Source organism: Candoia aspera, chromosome 6 (assembly GCF_035149785.1).
Source record: "Candoia aspera isolate rCanAsp1 chromosome 6, rCanAsp1.hap2, whole genome shotgun sequence".
Classification (NCBI taxonomy): Eukaryota; Metazoa; Chordata; class Lepidosauria; order Squamata; family Boidae; genus Candoia; species Candoia aspera.
The window spans coordinates 79,335,330-79,358,980 of record NC_086158.1 but is presented as its reverse complement, the minus strand read 5'-3'; the positions used below and the strand labels follow the sequence as shown (position 1 = coordinate 79,358,980).

Below are 23,651 nucleotides of genomic sequence, written 5' to 3'. Positions count from 1 at the left end.
ATAGGCCAGGGTTCATCAACCTTGGCAACTCTAAGCTGTGCGGACTTCAACTCCCAGAATTCCCCAACCAGCAAAGCTGGCTGGGGAATTCTGGGAGTTGAAGTCCGCACAGCTTAAGAGTTGCCAAGGTTGAGGAACTCTGGCCTATAGGCTATAGAAATCACTGAGTGGGCTTGGAATGAGGAATGTTGGTATCCCCATATGGTAGTAATATGTAGCAAAAACAGACTAAACGCCTGCTCCTCTCTGGAGGCTAATAAGAAATGGCAGTATTCCTGGGATTTCTTAGTGAAGCCATTTATATCAGAGCGGGCAGACCTGTGCCTTGAATTGCTTGCTTATGGTTCCTAGAACTGCCCTGACCGTGCTACCAATTTGGGGTGGTGGGGATGGTGTTATAGACCACCAGGAGGCTGTGTATGACCAGTTTTGTCCTTATTGGGACTCATCAGGTACACAGAGCCATTAGTATAAATCTTACATGGTTGACCTTCCTCTACTGGGAATTTAACTCATGTGCTTTATACAGTACACCAAGCTTTGTGAGATGTAGTGGCCTTGGTCTAGGTTGGCAGGAAGGGAGATACATGGACAGTCTATGATTAGTATATGCCTTCACCCTCCTTTGTATGAACTCTCAGACTAGAGAGAGAGAGATGTTGTTATATCATGCTCTCATACTGGAGGTTTCATAACTCTACCACTCCGGCAAGGGTGGAATATTTCAGTATATATTCATGTGCTTACAAGGGTAGTATTTCCTTCCCTTTGGAGGCAGAAAATATATGGAAATGGTGGTTTAAGCCTTAATACTTTAAATCCATTGAAAAATCTGAGGGGAAAAAATGAAAAAATGTAGTCCTACCCATGCACCTGATGACGATGACAATGCATTGTCTCATCTGTTGTGGTCCTCATCTCTGTCCCCTTTCGCCCAAGTGTGACTTTCAGCCAGCAAAAGGTTATAGAATGAAGACTTCCATATATATTTACGATATGAGTTTTGTGATTGAAGTGTCATAGAAGAATGGGTTCATGCATTTGTCCATTTTAACAGATGCCTCCTGTCTCTGAAAATAACTATGCAATTGTGTGCTGAACATTCATGTCCCTCACCCAGAGTTGTTTTCTCAGTTTTCCAGTGAGAATTCATGTAAACTCAAAGGCATTTTTTGAGTTTACATGAATTCTTTATCTTTGAAAAGTTCTTAGTCATGGAAAGGAAAGGAAAGGAAAACAGGCTGAGGATGGAGGGGGTTACCTTTTACCCAACATGCTTAACTGAGTCAGCTAAAGACCTACAGGTTGCATTCAGCAAACCTGCTAACCCTGCTTTGTTTTAACCTTGGTTAATTTCTTTTTGGCTTGGTTTGTGGGCAGGGGTTAAACGCAGCTCATTTGAGTAGCTTGTCATTCAGTATTTTATACAAACACAATAAATGGTTTAATTCAGTAACCAGGTTGAGTTGTGTGAATGCAGCCAGAGAATTGGTTAAGTGTGTTATATGGCTTCTACTGGAGCGCTTTTGTATTTTGGGGTAGAGATTCTAGCTCTCTCTTCTACTTTGAAGACTGAATGCTTTAGTGTTTTTGAGTCTCACCATTTTGCCTTTCTGTGAAATGTATGATCTGTTGAAGCAGAAATCTCAGTTGGAGTAGTTTTATATTTGGGGTTCAAGTCCCATTCCTTCATTGGCAGCTGTTTTGTAAAATTGCGGTGCTTCCTGCAGCAGCCATTTTGCAGAAGGAAATATTTTCTGAAAATGTCATTTACACCCACATGATTCCAATGGTTGTCCACTCTAAGAGAAATTGTAGCCAATAAGCACCAGATTACCCTTTTCTTTCACACACGGGGGGAATGCCCCTTCTATGATCTTCACCTTAACAGTATCTGCTTCCTGTTTGATAGTGGGGAGAGAACTTTGCTCTCAAAGCAGACATTCTGTTTCTCCAGAAACCTTTATGGTTCTTGACTTTTTGCTGGTTCACCAATATCAGGATTATAAAAACACAGCAGATGACGGAATTAGATACAGGCAGATTGAGGGAGGTTATGAAATTCTGATCTCTTACAGTTCCGAAGTACGCTGCCAACCAGGGAAAATGTACCATATGTCAGTTCTGTGCTGGCAAACTTATTTCCTGCTCATTTAATATTTCTTTATAATATTTGGATCTTGCATTCTGCAAGGTTTCTAAACATTCAAAAGCATTTTGGAATCAATGGGAAGGAAATTAGCAAAGAAAATAGAAACTATAACAAACCAGGGCTGCTGCTTCATTTTTGTTTTTTTTTTCCAAACCGCTGGTATGAGTTTCATTTTACTCAAAAGCTGGTTTCTCCATCTGTGGATATTTCCAGCCCCGCCATAGGATTGCTGTGCCCACTTGCTTTGATCAAATGTTATTGTGATACACGTGCATGACAGCAGGGGGGAGGCTCTTTTGCAGAATAAAAGATGAACATGGAAATACTATAAATAAACCAGTTGTAGATGTAACGGTTGGAAGATGTTAACTGGTCATTTAATTCTTGCATTTTTTGTTAAGCGAGTCTGACATAAAACCAAATCCGAGTTTTGTCTAGGAGTCTTTCTTAATCCTGCCAATTCCTATATGGATTTTACCATTTTGACGACATATTTTCATATTTACTTTTCTCTACAAAAATCATTCTCCTCAAATAATGCTTTTATGTCAGCTGGCACTGAGTTTGAAGTCTTTCCCAGTAATGTGTTTTGTAAAGTTTTTTTTCTAGATACAATTGTGCAAATAATAAATTCCCAAAGCTTACAGCATAGTGGATAGCTGAGCTGATAACTCCAGTTATTATTACATAAAGCTCCTGGAGTAAAAAAGCATTGATCCTCAGTTGTGTTTCACTGCGTCTGTGATAGTGTGTGATGAAAATTCTGTTTGTCTGTCAAGATGATTTAAAGCTGCCTTTAGAAAGTTGCTCATGGTATTTTCAGCTGTTACCATAGCTAAGATTCAGGCTACTCACTTGTATCTTAAAGGAACTGAGACAATAAAGTTGATGTTTTTTGTTTCTCCTTTTTGTTTCTTGTCCTGGGTGTTACTTTTGGATGATAGAATGCTCTCATATTGGACTGGATTTTTATTCCAAATTTGAAAAAAACCTACCCATTTAATTTTATTTCTCCTTTCATTTGGGAATGTTGCCTGTATAGTCCTTGCAATGCTGAATGTTTAACAGTTGTCTGACTTAGGCAATACTGCAAAAATGCCCTCAGAATAAAGTTACAGGAATAGATGGTTCAGTATCAAGGGGTGCCACATAACTGCTTCTTTAGATTTATGACTCAGGCTAAAAATTCAGGGCAATTTAAAAGTAGAAAAAATATTTAAATCATCTGTAATTGTACCATGTTAAAAAATATCAAGTGTCTCCCCCCCTCCCTCCCCCCTCCCTCCCCCCAAAGTCAGTCCAGCTAGGTCTTGCAGCATTGTTTAAGTGATGCTTAAGCATTGAATGGTAGATCAAGTTCTAATCCATGGGTACGCATTGATGCTGTTGCATAGCTACCTCTCCAGTTTGAAGTTATTGTAAACATGCATATATCCTAGATAAACATGAAGGGTAAATCCAAAATGGAACTCAGCTATTATAATGGGTAGCTATATGAAGGAGGTTGGTTCAGAACTTAAAAAAGATATTCTAAGAGCCCAAACTCTTCCAGAAAAATGATGTTGGAATACAGAGATGGGATGTTCCCAAGTATTGCACTCTAATTAGGAATTAATTTCATACTCACTTTTCCAGTAATAAGGGGTGGAGTTAAATAACACCAGCAGGAATTCGGTGGACAGTTGTGGATGGCATTAAAGAGAAAAAATTCATAACACTCCTAAAATGAGATATATACCTGTTGATTGCCAATGTATCTTGTAAAGAACAAGTACAAAAGTTACTACGGCTTTACCAGGCAAAAGAAAAGAGAAGTCAACAGCTGTACTTGCTGCCTCATCATCGTTGATACAGTTCTATTCTTTTTCTCTAGTCTGTGTTTCAAGCAGATTTGTTCATTGCAAGGTTAAAATGGGGCATTAATCATAAGCTGATAGGTTGCAGACCAAGCCAACAACTGTTTCAGAGATCCATTTAATATGGCCAACTATAATTCATTTGCTTCAATGAAGTTTTCTTATGCGTATGCCTTCGAGTCAGTGTTGACTCCTGGCAACTGCCTGGACAACTCCCTGCAGTTTTCTTGGCAAGATTTTTGTAAGTGGCTTGCCCTTTCCTTCTTCCTAGGCCAGTCATCTAGCTGGCATCATGTCTAAGCTGGGACTAGAACTCATGGTCTCCCAGTTTCTGGCCTGGTGCCTTAACCACTGCACCAAACTGAATCTCAGTGAAGTTACGGCTTCCTTAATGACTATGTATTTCTATCCAAATATGGCACGCTATTGCTGTAATGTGGTTTGGCTGGTTGCCAGATTTTCAGAAAAAAAGTGAAGCTTGCTGCAGGTAAAAAATTGAATATTGATTCTAGCTCCTACAATAAGATCAAAACTTCATTTTCTAAAATACTGTAAGATAATAGAAACCTAAATAGAACCTAAATCTGTTGCATTGAGGTCACATACAATTTAGCAGTCTCCTTACCGGGCAAAATGTGAAGACCCAGCATTTGTCCTTTCCTTGACAAGGTTCAATTAATACTGTACCGTACCTCTGTTTCTCTCCTATAAAGTGAGACAGATCCCACTACCAAAACGATTATCCATCATTCACGAGGATTGCTTGATAAATAAGAGGGTAAGGTTTGTTTCAGCTGTGACATAAGCAAGAACCATTGTTACGTTAGATCAACCCTAGGAAAGTTAAAAAGGGGTGTTCAAGTGTTTTTGATAATAAATATAAGGAGCTTTAATATTTTACTTTTTGTCGCATAACTCTTTTGTGGCTGTGTTCCAAGTGTGGGTGTATTTGGAACATAGTGGGGAATGTCTGTAGCCTTATATTGTGGAAACATATTTTATATGAAGACTGCACTCCTTCTAGGTCAGAAGAAAATAGGGGACTTACTGATTCCCAGATTAAGAATAAGTTCTCCACATACAGACTGCCTAAACATTCAAAAAGAAAATGGGGAGGGAATCTCAAGATAGACGATTCACTCTAAATCAGACCAATCCAAACCACCTTTCATCCAGTTTACAAAAGGAAATCCTAAAATGGAAAATGAAACTTCCTGAGAAAGAAACTTAAGGTCTATTATCTCTATCAATCCAACCTTATTTTTAATAGAATCTGATGCTATTGATGGATGTTGAAATTTTAGCTCTTAACAGCTTTAGAAAGGTAAAAGATGAAACTTCACTACTGCTTAGGTTTCTGGTGGTTTTAAGCAAACACAAGTTGATGTGTTGGGCATGGTCTTTCACTGGGATGTAGGTGATGAAATACTTTAATTTTATAGCACAGCAAATCTTCCACCACACATCTCAAGTTTGCAATTCCTTTTGGCATTTCAAAATGCCAGATCACTTAGATCCTAAGATAACCAACGAGAGCTCATAGAAAAAGTGGTTCTGTTCCTTTCTTTGTCAGCAATCTTCCTTTATTCAGAAGGCCCACTGTCCCTCCAGGTGGACTTTTTAGGACAGAGAAACTTTCAACAGAAGTTTTCTGTTAATTTCCTTATTTAAAGCATGTATATTTTACGTGCACAGATATTAAACAACTAGTCTTCATTAACATCATATTAACATCTAAACATTCACAGTGGTTTCCAATTTTATATGGCAAGGCAATAAATTTCCAAGAATAAAGTTAAACATTGAGCATCCTACTGTACCAGTGTATAACAATAATTACTCAGATGTGCAAGCTGAGCTAAGAAATGTTCTTTGTTATAGTCAAAAGCCATTATAAAACAGTGTCTCTTTCATCTTTACACCTATCCTAATTAATATATATAAATAAAACAGCTCAATAAATAGTATATGAATTTAAATTAAGAACTTTTTAACATCTCTAACCTGGATTTTATATTTATATCTTTATTTAAGACTATTGTTTTTATTGTATTTTAATCTGTATTTACTTTAGTTTTATTGTAAACCGCCCAGAGTTGCTCTTTGAGTGAGATGGATGGTGCTGAAATTTGAAATATAAATAAAATATTATACTGTACAAAATCAAATATATTTCTTAAACTAAATTTTAGAATGAAATTGAAAAAAGGGCAAGAATAAAGTAAAAAATGTACTCTATCTCCCTCAAATAGTTCCCAGATAAAATCATTACTAAAATAATTTAAAAGAAAAGGGTTTAATACGCATTCTTTTCTCACCCTATATTGGTAGCTTTGCATGAGAGGAAGCATGATTGAGCAAAAGTGACTCCTTAGTAATAACCAAATAGGTCGATGATCACTGTCTGCATTAAGAAGAACTAAAAAAATCCATCAGGGTTATAAATTGGTGAGACAACATTAAGCACCATCATGTATGTAGCAATATATAAAATCTCCATCTACATACATAAAGTCTATGTACATAAAATCACCAGTGGGCAATTTTACTACCATCATGTGCGTAGTAATACATAAAATCTCCATTAATATCACCTGGCATCTGACAGTAACAACTTTGTAGTTAAATTTATTAAAAAAAGTTAACATGCTGTTGTGATTTTTGGCATTTCTGGATCTTCTAGGTGGAAAAATAGCCATGTTATTAATTAAAAGGGTGTCGTAGCTGTTTTTTCACTGGAATCAGCAATTAAATTAATAGCAACATAAGATATGCATCTTCAAAATTTTCAGCTAAATGCTCAAGGAAAGCCAGATATACAGTGTCAGAATAATGTTTAAGAAGTGCCAAAAGACTAAGATTAGATAATAAACATAGATGGGACAACTCCCTTAACAGTACAAATGGAAATGAGTTGAGAAAATGAAAGACATGCTAGATCAGGGTTCCACAAAGTGGTATCAACCCCACGGGTCAATGGGACTATCCAAGGGGTTGATTGTTATTGTTGTTATTCATAGTACTATTAGTTAAAATAGTATTAAATTATTTTCATATAATAAATATTTGGGGGTTGATGAACAATCTTCATGAAGGGGTCAATGAGCTGAAGGGTTTGGAGACCCCTGTGCTAGACAATTGCAATTCAGAATATATGTAAAGGGAGCCAGTTTGGTCTAGTGGTTAGGGGGCTGGGCTAGAAACCAGGAGTCTGTGACTTCTAGTCCCGCCTTAGGCATGAAAGCCAGCTGGGTGACCTTGGGCCAGTCCCTTTCTCTCAGCCCAACCCACCTCACAGGGTTGCTGTTGTGGGAAAAAGAGGAGGAGGAAGGAGTATTAGGTATGTTTGCCACCTTCAGTTATTTATAAAAAATAATAAAGGTGGGATAAAAATTAAATAAATAAATGTAAAGACAACTTGAACAGGACAAGCCTTTTTACATTTAACTGAGCATCTGTAAAAAGCCATTTGAATTCCTGTTGAATTTTGTCATCTGGAGAGATTACAACATCCTTTGGCGACTTGTAAAATTTGAAAAGGAAGTGCTTGCACATTAACTGGATTCATGGCAATATTTTATGCAACATCTAGTTTGGAAACCTTAGTAAACTGGGCCTGAAGCTTATGTAAGTTGAAGCCTAAATGCTGACACGCAAATTCAGTTTCAGCTCTGAAATTGAGAGACAAAAAACTTATTAAAGAGCACACCTTTTTTTGCAGTATCAGTAAGTAATGGCAACAGTAGCAGATTACATTAACTATGTCACCAGCATTTAAAGACTGAAAAAAAAAAAGATATTTGTTCCATTTTGGCTGCTTCATTATTTATAAGCAACGCTGCCTGCTTCGTACCTATTAAACCAGTATTCTGTGTCCAAAATTTGCCAGTCACTAAGATCCACAAGGGAGTCTTTTCTGATGGTGCTACCATTAATACTCTCCTCCTGCTAATTTGGAGGCACCTGTAAAATATTTAACTCTACATCCAGGCCTTCCCTTTCTCAATGCTGAGCATTGTTTCAGAGGTTTAAAATACGCACTTGCTTCTCTAAGTGTTCGTTAAATTATTTGTCTTATACTTGTTTCGCTGTGTCCTATATCACTTCAAGATATTCGCAATGTAGAAAGTTGTGTAATGTTTATTAAACAGTGTAGACAAAGTTTCTTCTGTTTTTTTAAAAGAAGTTCCAAGATATTTGCAAGAAAATTCCAAGTATTTTAAAGAATATAAAACGTCTTACAAAAATATTTGCAGTCCATTTTGTCAGCACTTTGCAATTATTTTTTGTTTTAGAAAAGATTCCGCGAGTGGTTAAGTAGCTGATGATGATACTCCCATTGATTTAAATCTGCCTGCATGATGCATCTTCTGAGAACTTAATTAAAAAACGGTTTCTTTTAGAATAATGCTTTTACTTAGCAACGTATCCTTTAAACTAGGGAACCAGTTTATTGCATCAATGAACCGCTAGTGAGGTTTGTGGTCTGCATTTTCTGGCAAATGTACTCCCATGCTCTGCAGAATGTTAGAAACGGGTCCTGGTAGTCCAGCTTGTGCATTATAGGAGTCCAGCAAGTTAGTTACAAGGTTCAAGTCAATGTCCACAGGTGTTGCATCAGGGTCTTCTTTACTCAGATGGCCTTCCAAATCTATGTTAGGGTCTTCATGTGAAAATACTTTACCGGATCTCGCCTATGTTAAATAAGGACAACGAAAATATAAGAAATTTTTGTTAACATTTGGACTCGGATGTCTTTCAAACAACAAAAAATCATGACATGCTACATAATTTCATATTGTGGCTGACTTATGGAAAATAGTCACCCCAATGGCTCTTCCTTCCTCTTAGTCACCAGAAAGGCAGCTAAGTTAAACGTACCCCTTTCTTCTGATTGGTAAAGCTTTTGCCAATAGTGGTGGACGCTAATTCATGATCCATTTCTTTCATGTATGATTGGAGACCTCCAGCTGTTTCATTCCAAGATGCTGTATCTCCTTGAGTACCAGCTTTTAAAGCAGATTCTTCATCGCTGTCTAAGAAGTCAAATTCTTCTTCTTCTTCTTCTAAGTCATCAGAGTCAAGCTCTTCTGAATTTGGCCCTGGAAGCAACACAGAAACAAAAAAAAAGACCAAAAACAGGCGATATTTGGGGAGAAGGAAAATGAGGTATCCAAACCTGGTGCCCTTCATATATATGTGCCTCCAGCACAGAGATGAGAAGGAAGCTTTATCTCAAATCACTTCATTTTGCTAATCCCCTTGCCTCATCCAGGCAACTCACCCAGTATTTTATCCAAAGCGTCTGTGAATGAGTCAACATCAAAACTGACAGGGGCATCAGCAGAAGACCTGAAAGTTAAGAATTCATAATTACGTTTTATGCTGCTGTTTGTATTTGAGGTAAATATATACTGCAGAAGACTTTGGACATGATTTCCTCCTTAGAATCAGCAACAGCTTCTGTGAACAGAATGACTTTTTACCCCATCGCCTCTCCCGCTTTCTGGAACAGATGGGGATGGTAGAAATGCACTGGGATTTGGCAAACATCCCCTTTGTTTTTGGTTGAATGTGTAGATAAGCCCACTGAAAGTAAAGAAATCAGCATGGAGTTGCAGCATATGCAAAAGTAACCTTTATCAGATAAACGCTCCAAGATTTATTCTAGCTCTTACTTCTGCTGAAACAGACTAATGCTTCTGGAGACAAAAATGTATCATGTGCAATCTTCTTATCTCAAATAATGGAGAGGAAATATAACAGAGGAAAGAGATATAACCAGCCGTAGGACTTGCTTATTTGAGGGACCACCTGTGTCCGATAGTATCTGCTTGGCGAGTTTGATCTGGCAGGGTTGGCGTGCTCCGGGTTCCATTGATTAAACAATGCCATCTGCCTGGACCCCAGAAGTGCACCTTCTCTGTAGTAGCACCTGCCCTCTGGAATGAGGTTCCCCCTGAGATTCGAACAGCTCCCACCCTGCTGGTATTTCAAAGGGCCTTAAAGACCTGGCTCGTCGCCCAGGCCTTTGGAGCGGAGAACTGACACCCCTTTCTTCCTTTCTGTTCCCTTCTGGGTTTATTTTCTTTGCCATCATTGTTCCTTTGTTTTGTGCTGGTCTGTGTTTTTTTTTGCATTGTTCTTTAAAAAAAAATGTTTTAACAACTGTAAACTACCCAGAGTTGCTGGGAGTTAGGTGGCATATAAATCCTATTATTATTATTATGTCCAAAGAAAATAGGTATGGGCGAAGGAGAGAGGGAATGAGATTCAGAGTGGGAAAAAGGTTTTCATCTGAACGTGAATGTTAAAAAAATGGAAGCGGGTTTCTTCATCCACAGCTGAGCCTTGGTTGCAGAAAGATCCAAGGGATAAGAGGGAATGCACACTAACCTGTGACAACACAAAAGTGCAAGATAAGGCATGCAAAGAAAAAAAAATGAAAAAATTAGGAGCAGTCTTGCATGGTGGAGTAAAGAAATATAACAGGCGTAACAGAGATGGAAATTCAACCCTGTGATAACAGGAAAAGGGTGAGCTCAAATTATATAGTGGAGAGGAATTCAGAAGCCTCTAAATAGCAGGAATGAGAGCCAAGAACATACAGAGAAAGGCAGAAAAAAGGCCCAAATTGTAATTGTAAGAAATGGTTTGTGATACAGCCCTCTTGAGCTGCTAAAATGTAAAAATGTCCTGCTGAATGTTTTCAGCTGTGAATTCCTGACAACCATTTTGAGTAGAGAGGTATCAGATTATACTGTTGGCGTGTCTTTATATTGCAACAAAAGTTTAAAAAAAAATAAGCCACAATTAGAAAATAAGGGTTAGTCATCAGTATTAATCATGGCAATAGGGTTGGGCAAACTTGCATACAGAAAAGATAAATTAGCTTACAACAGTAAATATACACTGTTATTATACAATTTGCCTGGATCAGGCAGATTTATAAATCATCTATATCAAATTCTGTTATTCTGGCGACTTTATACATTTTATATATAATGAGGTTTACCACCTCCTTTCTGGCAGAAGTCTGCAAGTTCAGATAAAGTTCAGTTTCAGGAAATTAAAATAACTAAAAGTTGCATTTCCAATTTAAGCAGGTAATTTTGTAAATGCTTTAAGTTATTTTCCAAGTAACAATTATTTTGGATAGACATACATTTGATACAATGCCTAGGGTTCTTTTCTCAAACTTTGCTAAGATTACTTGAAAACCTTAATTAACAATCCATCAATACAGAAATGATTACACTATATGGAAGCACACCCCAATCAGTTATGTGACTACCTACCGTGGCATTTCTGCTCCTTTGTACGTTGAGACTTTGGATATAAAAGCCTTCATGCTTTCAGCAACCTCAGTCAAGTCATAGTTCTGGTTTTCCTCTGGAGCAGCAGATGATTTGTTCATGCCAGATGTCTCCTTAAGAATCTGATCCAGAGCATCTGGAGAAATCTCCAGCCAACTGTCATCTAAAAGAGTAGCATGTAGTGTGAGGATAATACTGCTGACTGTACAAAAAGCAGACATCTGTGAAAACTGCAAACGGCTGCATATATATTGGGAGAGCTGATGTCAAGGGACCGAGCAAAGAACCACACTGAGCTGATATTTCAACTCTAGTTCTTTATTGTTCTTGCCAGACTAAACCTATTCTAACTAACCTAAAGGCAAATACCTCAGGAACTCTTAAGGTGGGGCTACTCTAACTTTCTTTGTCTCTCAAGGCTGTGAGAATGATTATCTCTGTGGAATGCACTCCCTCCGTCCTCTGGCCCGAAATCCATCTGCAGATAAAATTACATATTAGGAAAAGATGAACCATCCAAAAATGCTTTTAGCTTCTGCAGAAAATGTGATGGAACCGACTAGTGTTTGAATGAAGCCATATTGCTATGGGCCAAATTCAGAATGATCAGAATACCCCTAGAGTTTGCGTGCATATCCGGCTAATACACAGTGGTTCCCCTACTGCTGGATCCTCAAATGTCACTAAAACTGACTTGGGGGATTACCGCCGTAAAATAAGATAGAAACGGTGCTGTATGCCTAATTCAACAGCCTGATGCACCATTACTTAGATTTTGAATTTCTTAACAGTATTTTATTTCAATTCATTTTAGTATTTTCATTCTTAATTAATTTTGGATTGTAGTATATTAATTGCTTTTGTTTTTCTATGCATGTATTAATGTAAGGTTGTTGCTATCGTATAGTTTTATTGTGTCTGGCCTTAGGGCTGTAATAAACGTGATGAACAGCCTGATGCAATGTTATTCCAGGTTAAAGGGTCAGGAGCATATTTGCAAGACTGCCTGCTCTGATTTACATACAGATTTCATTCAGTTTCTAGTTTAGCTGTTGCAACAGGCAATTAATAAACACTGGTTCAAATAAGCCTAAGAGAATTCCTACCAGCGTAATCAAATTTGGATCTGGCAAGGATAAGCACAGCTTATTCTGGCCTATTTTATCTAGTGTTAACAAAGATCGTATATAACCTGGTTCTGCCACCTCGCCTGGGGTGGGAGGGGCAACAGTTCTTCTTGGGGGTCACTAGTAGCACAGATCTCTCCCCAACAAATAAGACCTTCGCCTCTTGGATTTTATATCTATTTTATCTTTATTTATTGGTTCGTTATATTGTATTTATATCCTTTTAATTTTTGATTTTATTGTAAACCGCCCAGATTCCCCCTTTTGGGAGAGATGGGTGGTAATAGAAATTTGAAATATAGATAAATAACAGGATACGTTGTTAAGTTCAGATGAAGAAAAGACAAGGAAGCAGCTTGCAGAGTAATAGCTAATTCATTTTGATTTGGTAATACCACATCTGTGTTGGGCCATAGTTATAACACTCACATTGTGAGCTGAAGGGAAAATGGGAGTGGGACGGATCACCTGATTTAAAACATGCCAACAGTGCAGGAACTCCCTTTCACTTTCCGCTTTTCTTTGTCTTTGTAACTGAAGAACAGCAGGGTACTTTTCCATTTATACCACTCCTCATTTAGTGACTACTCAATTAGTAACCATTCACAAATACAACAGTAATAAAATAATTTATTTTCAAACCAATGCCTGCATTTAGGACCAAATGTTGTGTGCTGGACAACAAAAGCCTTCAGTGTGAAAGTGATTAAAGTCTAGTCAGGTTCAGGCAGCAGCCCAGCTGGCTGGGGGGTTCTAATCAAGTAATTAAGGTCACAGACCTGAGCTTGTTAACTTGGGGTTAGCACTTTTTAGGGATGTGCTGCACTATGGAGAAAAACAGCTTAGGAAGAGGTAGCTTGTTTAAGCAATTTTGCGAGGGGGCAAAAAAAGGAAAAGAAAAAAACCAGGTCAGGCAAAACTTTTATCTGAATGAGATGGCAGCAACCAGTGATCTTTGCAGCATCTCTCTCTCTGTGCCATGTGTTCACTTAGCATTGCTTAATGACCAAGTCGTTGGAACAGAACATGGTTGCTAAATGAGGAGAGGGTATGCTTTTCCTTTCTCTTCCTGTATCATATTTTCTAAGAATGCCAAGCTCATCAAAATAATACACAATAAATTAGATGGAGTACATTAGATTCTGGTTGTACAATCTAGGCTGTAATCTTACTGCATGCTTATCTGGGAATAATCTTACAGGGATCCTCGCTTAATGTCCACTCATTCAGCAACTGTTCAAAGTTACAATGGCACTGAACAAGGGGGATTTATGATGGGTCCTCATATTTGTGGCCGTCGCAGTACCCCAGCGATCATGTGATTGCAGTTTGGGTGCTTGGCAATTGGCTCACAATTACGATGTTGCAGCGTCCCACGGTCACATGATCTCCAGTTGCGACCTTCACTGCTAGCTTCTCACAAGCAAAGTCAATGGGGAAACTGGCAGGAGGTCGCAAATGGTGATCACATGACCGCAGGGCATTGCAATTGTGCAGGATCCACCTAATGACAGAAACTGGGACTGCCAGAACTGCCATCATAAGTTGGTGAAGTCACATGATAGTGTGCCTTATGACCATGTTGCTTAGCAATGGAGTTCCCAGCCCCAATTACTGTGGGTAAGCAAGGACTACCTGTACTGAACTCAGTTCTGGTTACGCTTACATGGAATTGTAGTTAGATACTTAATAAGAAAATCACTATCCCATACATTTTACTAATTTCAGCAGCAGCACTTAAAACATTATCCCATGGCGTCCTAAGGAGGAAGAAAATTATTTAATACCCTTAAGGTATTTAACGCACACATCATTTTCATCCCTTTAGGATGGCCAAAAAAACCAGCAAAAACAAAATTAAGTAATAACAAAATTAATAACAATAACAGAAACACAAAACAATAAAATGACACAACACATAAATGTATCTACAGGATGCTGTAACTCTGATCATTATTTTTAAAACTCTCCCACTACTTACCATCCTCTGGAGGTAGAATGTTTGAGTTTTTTCTCAAATCCTCCAAATTAAAGGAATTTGTTTTTAATATTTTCTGAATTTCTTCTCCTGGGCTAACAGCAGCTGAACTATTAACAGAAACACAACACCAAAGTACAGAATTAAATTTACTGAATCATCAATGTTTCGAATTACTTCTCCAGAACTGATCCAGTCATAATCTCACTAGTAGAAAGAACTGCCCTCCATCCAGCAAACAAACTTTTCACAAAGCAAATGGTTAAATATTAGGTTATGATTATGCATTATTCAGAAACCAAAACTGCTGGGAAAAAAATCAATCAATATGGTTTCAAAAGTGTGGTTTGCTCGGTTCTGGCTTAACATCATCTTCAAGCCCAGGCACCATCATTTGTTATAACATTTGTTATAGTTTATAATTTAATAAGTATAGTTTAGGAATAATGCATTCACTAATTCACTAGACTTAAGACTGATTGATGGAAGTAGTTGTGAGCAGATGTTGAAAACAGGAGTTAGAAAAGGTAGATGATAGGGCTGTTTTGTTGTAAATCTTATTAACAAAGTTAGCAGGTTTAGGATTTTATAGCTATGTAAGTGTTATTTTTACTGTGATTGTAATTCTATCATGATGTATATTGATTTTATGGCCTGTGTGTAAGTTTAACTATTGTTAAGTGTTTACTTTTGACTGGGATTGGACACTTCTCCAGTTGAGTGTTATAAATGAAAAATTTTTTTGTCTGAATTGTAAACCCATTTCTCTCCTAGGTGATTTGAAATCTATCCATGAAACACTGTACAGTGCTACCCTCAAAACCTTATTTCAGCACATATAATCTGTTATAAACCAGATTATAACATGGTTTAAATATATTACCATTTTAATGCATTTTAATTCTATATTTATTCAAAAGTAAATCCAACTGAGTTTAATACGCCTTTCTCCCAGGCAATTCCAAAAATACCTATTTTCTGCATCTGACTCAAACTGATAAAATGTCAGTGCTTTCTTACTGTATTGATACTGATTCTAGAAGACCACACAGCTTCCTTTGGGGAAGGCACATTTATTGGATTACGTGAGCAGGAAATGCAATCTAGAAATAGCTGTTAAGTATTGTATTACACCAACTTGAGTAATACTGTACATATTTATATCATACTTACACATTTAATCACGCACAGAAATTAGCAATGCCAAACCAAGAAAATTAAACACAACTGACTTTATCTCACCTTTCTGGGTTGGCTACAGTCTGTAGAAAATAGTTTTCTGCCATTTGCAACTGATGAAGATACTGAGCAGAACCTTCTATTTCACCCTTTGGAAAAACAACTATTAGTCAACGCATTCTTCTTTAGTCAGACATCCACAAGCAAATATGCAGAATAATCTTTAAAATCTGTTAATCTGCAGTAACAATACATGATACCAAGACAGTGAAACACTTCCTGCAAAAGCACTAAAGTTGTTGATTGGCTGCTAACAGGTCTGAGGAAGCCAAATTCTCTTCTGTTTGCAATTAAATCAGACCTTCATAGGACAAGTGAGAGAAAAGCTTGTCCCTGGCAACATTAAACAGGCTGAGAGATGAGAAAGTGAATGAAACCTAAAGCAATGTTAGCCGCCTACCCCGAAGGAATTTGGACAGCTGCAAATGTTACTGAGATGATGAAACTTATGACTGGTTATATTGTCACTGTCATAGAGCCTGTCCCTCACTTCCCACCCGCAGCGTTCTTCTAAAAGAAAAGTGAACATCCAGCATTATGTATTGTCTAACCAACCCCCAGAAGCAGCAGATTAAAAGCCACCAGAACTGTAAAATTCTTCACAGCCATCCAATTCATTCCACTCCATCAAAGTGAGTTGTTCTTCTGCCTGCAAATCTGCCTTGATGTCAGCTTCCATAAAAGCTTTGTAAAATCAAGTCGCTCTTGGGAGTTTTGCAAAACCCTAACAATCACTGCTTCCTTGTGCCTAAAGGTTAGAACCCAACTGTCACATTTTCAAGAAAGTAACAGAAGGCACTAAATATCACGATGATATAATCTATCCAAATAAGACATGATTACTGAATGTAGTCATAAACATTAAACGATAAAACAAGGGCTGAACCGTGCTATTAGAAAACAAGCAAGAAATACTCCAAAGTACTCTCCAATCAAAAGTTTGAGTAGATGGAACTTCTCCAACCTTCTGTTTGTGAGCGTATGTGTGTATAAGGCGTTGCATATAGGTTTATGGTCAACAGGAAGCAAACAAGCATTTTATAATATGCAGTCCAAAAATGGCTTAATTACATGAAGCTGAATGGTCTTGTTAGATTCCTATAAACACTTTTAAAGCCCAGAAGTAGTCTAGAAGAATGAGTCCTAACAATTGGGACAATTGCTAGGTTGCATTTTGAACACTGACGATGAAAGTACTATTACTTTATGATTATGCAGTGAATAAATCTTTTATTTATTAGATTTCTATCCCACCACCATATTTACAGCCCAAGGTGGTGTGCATACCTTTATACTTTTAAAGTGTAAATCTAGGTTATGGCTTAAAGTATGGAGACATTAGATTGGCAATAGATAATTTCATTGAACAGTTAAAGCAGGTTGTTTTCCTCCAATTCATATAAATACCTCACCTTAAAATAATTGTTCTTCTGGAGGGCACTGAGAAAGCTATCCCATAATGGAACATTCAACATTTGTTTCTTGGAATCAGGAGAAGCTGAACTACACTTTGAGCATAAAATTTCAAAACCATGAGCCTGTGAGCAATGTGGGAAAAAAACATTTGTGTAATATTCACACCTTAATGTAAGAATTGTTACAGTACATGTTCAAAGTAAAGACAAAATTTGCTTTGCATTGTGCGTAACACCTGGGCAATGTATGGAAACATCAATGTTCTTTGCTTAGCAGCTATACAGAAGTCTTCTGCTGCCGTCTTCTGGGATCACTTTTTTTCTTCTTTTTTATTCCTAATCTAATCTACAGCCCTAAAACTGCCTGGTGGTCTCTCATCCAACTATTAACAAGGTCCAACCCTGCTTAATTTTGTCAAGATTAACCAAACTCAGCTAGGTGCTGCCACCTGCCAGAGGGCAATTTTAGGTGAAATATCTTAAAAGAACATTCAGAGTAAAAATTCACAGGGAGAATTAGAGTCATAATCCAACTGATTGCAAGGGGAGGGGTCCCACTATATCTGGAGAATACCTATAGTTCTTATTTTATTCTTTTAATGAATAATTTAAATAGAATATTAGAAGAGTGTGTATGTAGTTTTCTGTCAAGTTAAAGAGGCTGGATAATGTGATAAATTAAGCATTATCTTAATAAGGTTTTGATTTAACGTTAACTAACAAACAGCTTATTCTGAAACAAGCAAAATGTTTTATGTGCAAAGTCATGAGATTATCCTGCAAATGACTTAAAATCACTTACTTAAATACTGCTGGGTCTTTTCTAGAGCCCATGTTAATGCCTTCCCTATGGCAGACCCTCAGGGCAGACACACCCTTTCAACCATACAAAGCCTTTCTCCTTGCAAAGCAGGGGAAGTCAAATTGGTAGAAGACCTGGTTTTACATTGTAAGTTTATCCTGATACTCAGGTAAGACTATTACAGTCCTGAGACCAAAAATGCCTGCCTCCCTGGATAAATTCTGTATTAAGTTTTGAGTGACAGAAACCCAAACATGACATATGCAACTGCAGAATACTGCTTTGAGAATCTAAGCCTTATCCAAATTCTGTTATATGTATTCTCTTTCATGGATTTACTTTGTGTATGGATTCTGGTCTGTGATTGTGTGTGCGCGCGCGCGCGCGCACTTCTCTCTCTCTGGTACATTGAAACTAATACCTTGTGAAAATATCAAGGTAAACACTTACCAGTTTCATGCCTAGTTCATATGCTTTGAACTGAAGATGTGAACGAGGAGGCAACAAATAGCCACTCCGTTTGTCTGGTACAAATGCCTGTTGAATCAGCTGCGCATATAGACACTTTGTAAAAGTAACCTGAAAATATCAGAACACTTTATTAAAGATTAATTTGTCTGAAAACTTATTTGAATCTTCTTTGGCCTATAACAGGTAGTCCTTGTTTAGTGACCACAACTGGAACCAGCAACTCTGTCATTAAGTGAACCAGTTACTAAGTGAAACTTTACGATTTTACTTCAGCTCTCCTTTGCTTTACAGACCTGCGAAGGTCATAAAAGTGGGCATTGGTTGCAAAGTTACTTCCTCCTCATCATTGTTAGTTGTGAATGGTTGCTGTCCGAGGTAGATGCTAAATGAGGAGTATCTGTACTATTATTTCAAGAATTATACAAGAGTCAATTAAAATGAAATCAGGAAAAACACCATAACACATTACGGACAACACGAGGGACTACTAAATCCAGTGAGATAATGGAATGTTATACTGTATCCAGCAGCTCCTTTGAAGAGACAGTCAAGAGAGAGAGAGAACTGGTTTCCCAAATATGCAATTATTTTGATCCAATGCTGTGATTACTTAATGTTTTTAGTTTCAGTATATACACATTTTAAAAATACAATTTTATTAAACCCTTTTTTTAAAAAAAATCAATGGATATTTCTTTAGAAACCTTAGTCTGTAACACCATAATCAGCAGAACCTCTGAGGGAATTAAAGTTTTGCATCTCTGCTACTTAAAGGACCTTGGCTCCTGGTGCTTTCATGGACACAGCCCACATGCCCCCAAAGCCAGGAAAGCAGGGCACAACTCATGATGTCTTCTGAGCAGCAATTGGGTTGGCCAGGGCAATCCTAGGCTAGCGGGCAGCTTGAAGAAGACACTGCCAGGGGTAGCTTTAGCCCAGTTATTCCTTTCCAGTCTCCACACTTCTAGCCAAGCTCTGACGCCAAGGTTTCCCAGAAGGCTCAGCCAGGGGCCCTCTGCAAGTCTTCTGTAATCAGCAGGCATGGATGCTTCTCAGATCAAAGGTACTTGAAGGAAGCAAGGGAAGGGTGCCAAGAGCAGTGGTGTCTGTGTGTGTGTGAATTAGTACTGGATGGGGAGGTGAGGATCTGCCCCTCAATATGCTTAGCTGTCCATGCTTGGGAGTCAATAAGGATCAGCCCTATGCAATGGCATTGGGGCAGCTTAGAGGGAACATTGGATACAACCATGTTACCTTCTTGGCAACCATATAGAAGTGCTTTGTCACTACAGGTAGTCCTCAGTTAAAGTTGGGACCGGTAACTCCGTCGCTACGCAACATGGCCATAAAGTGAAAAATCACTTGACTGCGCCAACTTACAATGGCAGTTCTGGTTGTGGCTGTTAAGCGAATCATGCAGTCATTAAATGACTTGCAGCTTCCTGCCAGCTTCCCCGTTCACTTTGCATGTCAGAAGCCTGCAGTGAAGGTCACAAATGGCAGTCACATAACTGCAGGATGCTGTGACCATCGTAATTGTGTGCCGGTTGCCAAACACCCAAATCGTGATCACTGCAATGGCTGCAACTTTGAGGACCAGTTGGAAGCGTCCTTGTTCAGCACCATCATAACTTCGAGGACTACTCGTACCTTCCTCTGGGATTTTTTTCTGATTTCTACTCTAGCTTCCAGGTTTGAGATTTTCTGGTGATCTTCCATCCAAGGACTAACCGAGTCCAACCCTGCTTAGCTTCTGGAGATTAGACAAGTTCAGCTAGACTCGTATTCAAAAAGGAAGGAATTAATTAAAAATAAATCATTTGCAAATCACATATGATGGTGTGAATTAATTGTCAAGACTAACTGAGAAGCTTAATCCTCACTTACTGATGTCATCACACATGTCTCAGGGGGGAAGATTTTGAAAATGCGGCATGCTTTTAAGTCAATGGGATCTCGAAGGTAAAAAGCTTGGACTGCCGCTGCCACTAACGCAGGACGTTGCTTCAGAACTACCGCAATGCCTGCTGGAAGGTAACAGCGAGCTCGATGAAGAAAGGTCTGGATCTTCTCAGGATACCTATGGTACAAAATTGCAACAACATACAAAAAATAAGAGACATAATTCTGATTGGGCAACTGTTTGTTCATATTAGGTTACTCTCACCCTTTTAAAATATAAAAATCAAAACCTGTGCACTCCCTATATAATTTAAGGTAGCTAACATACACACATACCTACCTACATACATACACGGGGGAACACTTCCTAGAAAACTCAAGCTGCTTATGATGGTTGCCTTCTAAGTTTGCCCAAACCAAAGAAAAATCAAATTTTCTTGTTTGTATCAAAAATCTATTCTCTGAAATCTATTATCATGAATGTGCTACTTTCATATTTTATCTAATCTCTCAGATTTTCAACTGATCTTTATTTTATTCTTTTTGAAAAAAAAATCAAGTGAAAGCCTGCATATCAATAGTTATACTACTTCCATCTCCCTAATAACATTATTCATCTAGAAATCTGGCAGTAGCAGCCTACAGCGAGAGGTCAACAGAACTTTCTCCTGTTTTTATCATAGCAATTATACTATAATGCAACTACTGTGAACTGTCCTGCAGGAAGGTGTTAGAAAAGCCAGCAAAGGAGACATAAACTATCTTTTATTCTTAGGTAAAGGTAAAGGTTTCCCTTGACATTAAGTCCAGTCGTGTCCGACTCTAGGGGGCGGTGCTCATCTCCGTTTCAAAGCCGAAGAGCCGGCGTTTGTCCGTAGACACTTCCGGGTCATGTGGCCAGCATGACGACACGGAACGCCGTTACCTGCCTGCCGAAGTGGTACCTATTAATCTACTCGCATTTGCATGTTTTCGAACTGCTAGGTTGGCAGGAGCTGGGACTAGCAACGGGAGCTCACCCCGTCACGGGGATTCAAACCGCCGACCTTCCGGTTGGCAAGCTCAGCGGTTTAACCTGCAGCGCCACCATGTCCCTCTATTTATTCTTAGGAGGCCACTATCACCAATACTTTGGGAGAAGAATTGGGTAATTTGCTACATTTTATTTACTTTTATTTCAGTAAAATGTTGCATAATGTTACTTCCAAGCTGGATCTATATTGTGAACAGCAGAACAGAAACAACTATCATAAACAAATGTGTATGAATCAGCATGTGAAGTATATACAACTATAACAAAAAGAAAATCTTTTCAGATTGTTACTTACCCATTGATGCGTTTATATACAGCTGCTTTAATAGATTTTGAAGCCACAAAATGCCCAGAATGGGTAGAAAATAATTTCAGCACTTGGGGAATTGTAGGATTTATAGCAGGCAGTAATCCCTTCTCTTCAGGAGTCTTTGGTAATGGAATTATGCATAATTCTCCACTATGAAAGAATACCTGACAAAAATATGTATTAATTTATTAAGGCTGAAAGTTTTCCACACAGTCTCCCAGAAATTATCGTCATTAAGTCTGTATCACTGAAAGGGCAAAGGCTTCCAAAATCTCACAGATAAATATAATAAAATGATTTTTTAAAAATTTAAAATAAGATTACAGTATATATTCTTAAAAATTAGCTGTTTAGATATCTGACATTCTTAAACCTCTCTTACCCGATTGATGCTATTTTCAGGATTCAACCACTTTGGAAGATAATCAGCTGCTTCTATCAGAAGGAATTCACCATCATTATCATCCACTCTATTCAAATAAAGAGTATTCACTCATAAACATGGAATTCTTTTATCTGAATTTAATTCAATGCATATGGCTACCATACTGTAATGCACTGTTAATTCACAGAAAATTCCCTCTCCCCCCAATTTTATTCCAGTAAAGTGTCTGAAATGAAATGAAAAGATAAACATCTTAAATTATATTCACAAGGAACAGCTAAAATCATCATGTATTTAAGCAGCAAATAAAATACCTAGCTAATAATTCTGGAAATTCTTTTGTAATTTCTTTTATGAGGTAAACGATAAACCATTCATCTTCAATATTATCACCAAACTTTGTAAGACCAGCAATATGAGCAGGAATATTTCCTAGAAGAACAGAAGTTAGATCATGTTATTATTAGACTATTTCCAGAAAGCGTTTGGCAGTCAACCCTAGTATCAATATTTTATTTATCAATTTATATAGCCATCCATCTCACAACAGTGATTCTGGACAGTGAATAGTGGATTAAAAGCAATGAAACTTAATACAAAGAACCTAAATTATTATTATTAATAATAATAAACTTAGTATATGCCTGGGCCTAAAACATTCCATATTCAATCCATACATACCAAAACAAACAATAGTGGGTTATCTTATTGTAATGTCAAAATAAGTGTTTTTCTCAATTTTTTAATGCTGCCAAAAATGAGTGCCTTGCTGTGGAAAACCGCACTGCTGAAAGTTGGCATTTTCATCACCCAATTTTGGCATGTGATTTGGGGATGCTGTGGATACAGAAAAAATGGGGGTTGAGGAACTGTTTGCAGTCCATGGTTTAACCACCTTTGGCTTAGACTTTTTGTTCATTTTACCTTTTTAAACAACAGTTAAATATATAATGAAATAACTTACTGTAAGGCTATTTTTAAAAAATGTTTGGTATGACAATCAAATCTTGAACAGTTTCAAGCCATCTTACATTTGAAGCAGAAAAAACAGCAATAGTCATGTTATTTCTTGAAAAAATATGCTGTGTAAGAACACTTCCACTAGCACAGTGGGACTAATTATTTTTTTTTCTCCCCTGCATTTTCCAATACATCTGCTACATAGGGGCTTAAGGAGAAAGAGACTATTGTAGTAGCAGATGCCGGTGTATATAAAGACATAATTAGATATAACTCAAGTTTTACCTTTTGCAGGTTTGTACTTTAAATTAAATGGTTCATTTTGCCAAATATAGCAAACCAGGATGGGGGCAAAATGTGCTAGTATTCTTTCAATATATTGCTGGAGAATGCCTTGACGATGTTCTAGGTCTTCTGATTCATGTATTAGGAATAACTGGTAACAGACTGCATCATCTACAGTCACAGAACTTAACTGCTTCTCCATTCTGCAACTCACAGGCCCCTTTTAAAAGAGAAATATTTTAAAGCCATTTCTACACACTGCAGCAAGCGCCCAAATATTAAAATGCCAATAACTATGTCAAATCAAGCTTTTCGACAGAGGACACACCACCCTCGTTTCATAAGCTCTTAAGGAAAGATCTATTAACACGATTTAGAATGAACTGTTTGCTACCCAACTGATTTGTCACTCTTTGAATG

The 23,651-nt window shown here is 37.7% G+C and overlaps 1 protein-coding gene across 1 annotated transcript; it reads right to left on the bottom strand.

The window, feature by feature from the left end:
* Positions 1-8,132: 8,132 nt before the first annotated feature.
* ECD (ecdysoneless cell cycle regulator) lies at positions 8,133-23,470 on the bottom strand. Its single transcript, XM_063307482.1, has 13 exons — positions 23,232-23,470; positions 22,301-22,418; positions 21,984-22,071; positions 21,587-21,765; positions 20,244-20,436; positions 18,336-18,464; positions 17,081-17,206; positions 15,672-15,757; positions 14,433-14,539; positions 11,307-11,487; positions 9,293-9,360; positions 8,890-9,110; positions 8,133-8,702 (listed from the first exon to the last, which is right to left on the bottom strand). The coding sequence occupies exons 1-13, from the start codon at positions 23,431-23,433 to the stop codon at positions 8,478-8,480; spliced, it is 1,923 nt and encodes a 640-aa protein (XP_063163552.1). The 5' UTR covers positions 23,434-23,470; the 3' UTR covers positions 8,133-8,477.
* Between the last annotated feature and the right edge of the window lie 181 nt (positions 23,471-23,651).

What these genes read in the sequence shown, in the direction of transcription:
- ECD (XM_063307482.1), bottom strand. Translation starts at nt 23,433, where the DNA reads ATGGAGAAGCAGTTAAGTTCTGTGACTGTAGATGATGCAGTCTGTTAC. An exon ending in ATGAACTAGGCATGAAACTG is followed by an intron (nt 17,207 to 18,335) that starts GTAAGTGTTTAC and finishes CATTGCTCACAG; the next exon opens with GCTCATGGTTTTGAAATTTT. An exon ending in CGCTTTGGATAAAATACTGG is followed by an intron (nt 9,111 to 9,292) that starts GTGAGTTGCCTG and finishes TGTTGCTTCCAG; the next exon opens with GGCCAAATTCAGAAGAGCTT.